Source organism: Helianthus annuus, chromosome 5 (assembly GCF_002127325.2).
Source record: "Helianthus annuus cultivar XRQ/B chromosome 5, HanXRQr2.0-SUNRISE, whole genome shotgun sequence".
Classification (NCBI taxonomy): domain Eukaryota; kingdom Viridiplantae; phylum Streptophyta; class Magnoliopsida; order Asterales; family Asteraceae; genus Helianthus; species Helianthus annuus.
The window spans coordinates 169,005,984-169,012,028 of NC_035437.2; the positions used below are offsets into that span (position 1 = coordinate 169,005,984).

General features: G+C 34.7%; 2 protein-coding genes across 2 annotated transcripts; one reads left to right on the plus strand and one right to left on the minus strand.

The window, feature by feature from the left end:
- Nucleotides 1-211: 211 nt before the first annotated feature.
- On the minus strand, nucleotides 212-1,112 carry LOC118492400. Its single transcript, XM_035990378.1, has 2 exons — nucleotides 896-1,112; nucleotides 212-804 (listed from the first exon to the last, which is right to left on the minus strand). Exons 1-2 carry the CDS (start codon nucleotides 1,092-1,094, stop codon nucleotides 548-550), a joined length of 456 nt encoding a protein of 151 aa, XP_035846271.1. The 5' UTR covers nucleotides 1,095-1,112; the 3' UTR covers nucleotides 212-547.
- A 1,487-nt stretch (nucleotides 1,113-2,599) lies between these two features.
- Nucleotides 2,600-4,735, plus strand: LOC110943993 (zinc finger protein CONSTANS-LIKE 2-like). The gene is made up of 2 exons (XM_035990379.1): nucleotides 2,600-3,011; nucleotides 4,196-4,735. The coding sequence occupies exons 1-2, from the start codon at nucleotides 2,601-2,603 to the stop codon at nucleotides 4,592-4,594; spliced, it is 810 nt and encodes a 269-aa protein (XP_035846272.1). The 5' UTR covers nucleotide 2,600; the 3' UTR covers nucleotides 4,595-4,735.
- Nucleotides 4,736-6,045: the final 1,310 nt, after the last annotated feature.

A 6,045-nucleotide genomic window follows, 5' to 3' on the forward strand; every position in this document is an offset into this window, starting at 1 on the left:
CCGTTCAATATCTTTTCTCGCACCCTCTTGAAACTTCGCAAACTTTTTTCTTTTCTCGTCTGTCGGGTGCGGGATAGTTTTAACGATTGTCGAGTACGTTGGGTATATCCCATTGGCTAGGTAGTAACCTCGCCTGTATTCCACCCCTGAAACCGTAAAGCTTGTGTCTGGACCTGTACCCGCCACTACATCCTCAAATATCTGTGACTGGTATATGATGTTAAGGTCATTGAGCGAACCAGGTAGACCAAAAAAAGCATGCCATATCCAGAGATCCTGTGACGCAACAACCTCTAGAATAATAGTCGGATGTCCATGATCTCCCCTAGTATACTGACCTTGCCATGCAACTGGGCAGTTCTGCCACTGCCAGTGCATGCAATCAATGCTCCCGAGCATTCCTGGGAAACCATGTCTCTGTTCGTGTGCTTGATATAATTTTTGAACGTCGTTTGCGTTCGGTTTCCGCAGGTATCGCTTGCTATACAATTTGACAACCCATTGGCAAAACTTGTGCAAACATCGACGTGCGGTTCTTTCAGACATCCTAATATACTCGTCTAATGCATCGGGTGCGTAACCATACGCAAGTTGGCGAATGGCCGATGTACATTTTTTGTAAATTACTGAAACCCCTTTGCCCCCTAGCGTCGTTTCGCAATGTAAAAAACGGATCAGACTGGGCCATGTCGCCTGCAATACGTAAAAACAGTGGACGACTCATGCGGAAACGACGTCGAAAAATCTCGGCTGGGTACACGGGTTCGTCGGCAAAATAATCGGCTACTAGTTTATCGTGGCCGGCTATAAATTTAAAACGAAACATAAATGAAATTAATTATAAAATACATTTTCAAATCTATATAAAACATAAGGAAAAAAAAAAGTAAAATACCTTCTTGGTCTCGGTTATATTTTGCTCGTCTAGTTAGCCGTTGGGACGACCCTTCATCAGACGCCATGAACACCTGAGCCGCGTTCATAATCATGTTGTGCATAATAGCATCCTTTTCCGAGGATGATGAATACCACGCAGACGAAGACGATGAAGACATAGAAGAAATTGAAGAAATGGAAGAAATCGGTGAAGCCATGATAATTTTTTAGCGAGAGATGGGGTGGTAGCGGGTAAAAAAATAGATGAGTTTTTATAAAAAGGGAAGAGAGTTATAAAATGTGAGAGAGATGTGAGATTGTAGTGGGTGAAAAGTTGTGAAAAAATGAGTAAAAGAGGTGAGTATTTATAAAAATGGAAGTGAAATGGGGAAGGATTAAAAAAATAGCCATTGGAAAATATTTAATTTTCTTTGTTTTTAACGTCAAATAAGGAATGGGGCCCACATTTTTGGAACGTCGCCAACGGCGAGATTCGGACGGGGAAGCCGCGACGGGGAGGGGGCGGCACGGTGTTTGCTGCGGCGCCGGACCTCGACGGTGTGGGGACGTCCCCCATACCGTGTAGCCTTAAGAGTCGAGTCAATGTTTTTGTTACTTTGACCACATTTAATCAGGAGTTACTAGAATAGCCTATAAATAAAGGCTCAATTGTAGTGTTTAAACCAACTTTTGATATATCAATATAATTTTTCGCGTTGAGGTTTTCTCTACACGTTCGCTAGAACATATCTAACATTTTATCGCTTATGTTTTGCATCGCCCACTCATCCCAACCGGTTTGGTTTGTCATTCCCCGGAACTATAGTTAGTGGTTCACTCATAATTTTCCTCAAAACCGGCCGAACCAGATCATGAACACCTATAGTTACCATTTTATTCATATCATTCGCACGCATTGTAGGCTTCATTTGAAGTTCAATCAGATTTTGGTCATCAAACTTTGATCATTAATTAGTCTTTGATAATCAAAGGATGATAAATCAACTCCTTAATACGTTGGTTAGAAAGTTTATGTTGGCTAACAGACAGTGAGCTTTTACAGAAACCAATATTTTGTCAAATATTTTAGTGAAAACAACATATGATAGACTTTAACAAAAGTTAATACTCCACGAAGTGAAACAAATAATTTTTAACCCCTTAAATGGATGCAAGATTCAATTACCTTATACAAATGTGAACTCTCCACTTCCTAACCTGTGATATAGCTTAACCTAAAGTTTAGTTGGTCTAGTGTAAAACTCAATTACATAAAATAATCCATGAAACCAAATCACCTATGTGTGTGTTTTCCTATTGTAATTTACTATTGTCTAAAGTTGAACTTGTGTGACACAATCTGCTTATCTACAATAAGTTTCTTATACAAAAAAAAAAAAGTAACCTTAAGTAATCATGATGCACTAATATTGCATACACATGACACACTTTAACCAAAAGGCATACACACACAAAAGCCACAACAAGTGAATATTAGAAATTTAGAATCAAAGACTGTATGATGGGCCCACTACAAGCATTTATGGGCCTCTTGAATTGTTACCCCACCAGAAGCATAGGTAGCCACAAGCTTATTTAGCAGTCACCTCAGCCACTAACATGCAGTTCTTCACTTTCTTGGTTCACCCTTTAGCACATAAACTACATGCATATATAAAGACCTTCACACATGAGATATATAATTGCTACAACACTAGAACACGATGTGGGGTGATAATAATTCAACTAATTATGGCCTTGGTAATTTTAATTGGCCATGTATCATGTGTCACACTGCCACAGTGCCTTGTTTATGCACCAACCCCATGATCAGGTGGTACAATAATGTACCCTTGAGTTCAAATAATTATTTAAATTACCAAAGAGCCCCTGAAAGCACCATTTATGCAGGTTTTTCTCATGCAAGCAATCTTGTTAATCCTCCTCTTCATGTAGAGCATGATCATGAAGCTAGTGATCATATGGCTACGAATGAAATCGATTCTTGGTTGATGTCAAACCCTGATAATGATCAGATTGGTGAGAGTTTGAATCTTCGAAGCTGCTACGGCTCCTACAACGAGCATCAGTACCAGGGTGGTCAGTTTATTCAGATGCAAACTCAGGGTATTCAGGTAATTTACAATGGTTATTATGGTCAATCTTCATCAATACCAGTCTTTTTTTCTGTGAAAAAGTTATTACTCTAAAAAACTGACTCATGGATCATGTCTGAGGTTTTCTTCTTTTTCTTGTTTTTGCCGATTAGTTCCTTGATCGTTTTCGGCTTTATTTTATGTTTCTCAAAGTACAATAAGGTTCTAGCATTAGATAGTTTTGATTTGCCAATTTGAGAGAAGAAAAGTTTTTCCCATCTATCATGGGCATGCATGCATATCACATGACAATATGGCATGAAGAGGTTGTTGGTAATTTACGGACTTCAAGTCACAAGTCGTGAACTTAAGGGATAGTTGGTTAAGTTTCCTAATTATGTTATAATTATATTTGGTAATGTCTTGGCCACCAAGTTAGGGTTAGCATATATAAACCAAGCTAGGGTTAGCATATATAAACCAAGCTAGGGTTGGGCATTATTAAGTTAAGATAAGAGACAAGACTAGAGAGAAACCGAGTTATAGTTTGAGAATCTGTAATCAGTTTTGAGTTATTTTCTGATTAATAAGATTGAGAGTTACTTGATCTAAATTATCTTCTTCATCTTTCTATTTGGTTTGATTGTCATTTGGGACTTGAGAGGTATGTTCTGATTTTCCCTTTACATGGATTGTCATAAGATTCTATCATTCTAGAGATTCATGAGCATGTCCTCTGGAATTTTCACTCTAATGATATGGTTTTATATATCCATGCATGTGAAATACAGACACTTTAAAATACACACAACACACATGCACACTCTCTAAACATGTCTTTGTTAATACTTTAATAACCATTAATTACATAAGTTTGGATCTTTCTTATTTAACTCTCTGAACATGTCTTTGTAGTACTATGTGAGCATCTACTATACTTTTTTTTGTTTTGGCTTCCATATTGTTTCAAACAACTTTTAAGCTTATATTTTTAGGATTGGTTAATTTCTTGATTACATGCATTACCAATAACATTGTGACACATTTATTTAACATCTGGATTATATTTGATCTCAAACGGATCAATGTTAATTTATCGTAATAATTAATATTGTTTTCATATCATAATAAACTCCCAGACCCTACTAATAGCTTTGCTATTTGTGGGATCTACGATTGTTCTTGTTGTTTATCATAATAAATACGTCTTAACATGCTGTTAGACATCTCTCCTACCAATGGTTGCTGGCATTGTACCTGAGGCTACAATTGGCACCGCGGATTTGCCACCAGAATGGGCACCAAACCAGTTCTCTTTTCCACCTTCTTATCCTGGAAATCTAATAAAAGAAGCAGTTGGAACCTATTCAAACTCAACAAGCATGTCTTCTGTAGGGACACAACAACAAATTTCACCAGATGATTTACAAAAGCCATATGAACACCCTCCAATGACCAGGCAAGATCGAATCCTACGTTATTTTGAGAAAAAGAAAGCAAGGAAGTATCAAAAGAAAGTAATATATTCATCGAGGAAGACATACGCGCAGACTCGGCCTCGAATACGGGGCAGGTTTGCAAGGAGTTCTCAAACGGATGCTAGTGACAAAACAGCTGTTTGAAGTGGTCATGATAAGAAAAGCACGAGCTTTAGGATAGAATATTGCTAAAGGGATGTTTTAAAGTTATGTAGATTGATAGTGTTGGTACCTTGATAAAGTTCCACTATGAAACCAAAATTGTAATGGACTGGATTTGATTATGATGAATTTCTTGGAGTTGTATATTTCATGATACAATTGTGGTGACATTATTCACCTATTTACTTATGTAAATTAATCGATAACTAGTTTTTTTATATCGTGCGTTGCGGCGAAACCGAGCAAATGATAATGTAAAACAAACTTGATTTGAAAATAAAGGATGTTGTTTAGAAAGTTAAACCATTAAAACGATTTAGTTTATCATCGTACCGTTTTATGATACCAAATAAATACTTTATTTTGAGTATAATCTCGTTTTAACAAAATTTATAACGGAATGTCAAGGAAAGAAATCAAGCACAACTACGTACTTAAGTTTTTAGAAAAAAGTTATAAACGTAACTTATTAAAGAAGTATCAAATTAATCGATAAATTAATATATGTTTAAAAAAAGAAAAAAACAATTATTAGAAAAAGGTAAAGGAAATAGATGTTAAAAAAAAAGAAAAATATGTTATTAAAAGTAATATAATAATAAACTATTATAATATATTAAATAATAAAATCATAAAAAACTATATATTATTATAAAAATAAAATTATTGTTCACCGTCCCTCCAAATCAATATATACTAGCTTTTTTGACGTCGCGCGTTGCGGCGAAACCGAGCAAATAATAATGTAAAACAAACATGATTTGAAAATAAAGTATGTTGTTTAGAATGTCAAACCATTAGAACGTTTTATGATATCAAAAAAACATTTTATTTTGAATACAACTTCGTTTTTAACAAAACCTATAACGGAATATCAAGGGAAAAAATCAAACACAACTACGTACTTAAGTTTTTAGAAAAAAACTTATAAACATAAATTATTAAAAAAGTATCTAATTATTTGATAAATTAATATATGTTCTATAAAAGAAAAAAAGAATTTTAAAAAATGTTAAAGGAAATATATGGTTTTAAAAAAGGAAAAATAAAATAAAATATGTTATCAAAAGTAAATATAATAATAAAACAATTATAGTATATTAAATAAAAAATAATAAAAAACTATATATTATTTTAAAAATAAAGTTACTATTCATCGTCTCTCGTTAACTCTATATATAACTAGTGTATTTCCCCCGCGCTCTGCGGCGGGAAGTCAGTTGGTGTTAGTTCGATTTGTTTCACTACCAGCACTCGCTATAACAACCGAAAGAGAAACTTAAAAAATTAAAGTCATGATATACCTAAAAAGATATCGAAACTTATTTTACATTAATCGAAACCATAAAAATGAATATCGCTTCCTATACTATCGAAAATGGTACCTTTTACTTCAATCGAGAATCATAAATTATAATACCCGTTTCAGTACT

What these genes read in the sequence shown, in the direction of transcription:
- LOC110943993 (XM_035990379.1), top strand. Translation starts at nt 2,601, where the DNA reads ATGTGGGGTGATAATAATTCAACTAATTATGGCCTTGGTAATTTTAAT. An exon ending in TGCAAACTCAGGGTATTCAG is followed by an intron (nt 3,012 to 4,195) that starts GTAATTTACAAT and finishes ACATGCTGTTAG; the next exon opens with ACATCTCTCCTACCAATGGT.
- LOC118492400 (XM_035990378.1), bottom strand. Translation starts at nt 1,094, where the DNA reads ATGGCTTCACCGATTTCTTCCATTTCTTCAATTTCTTCTATGTCTTCA. An exon ending in ATATAACCGAGACCAAGAAG is followed by an intron (nt 805 to 895) that starts GTATTTTACTTT and finishes TTAAATTTATAG; the next exon opens with CCGGCCACGATAAACTAGTA.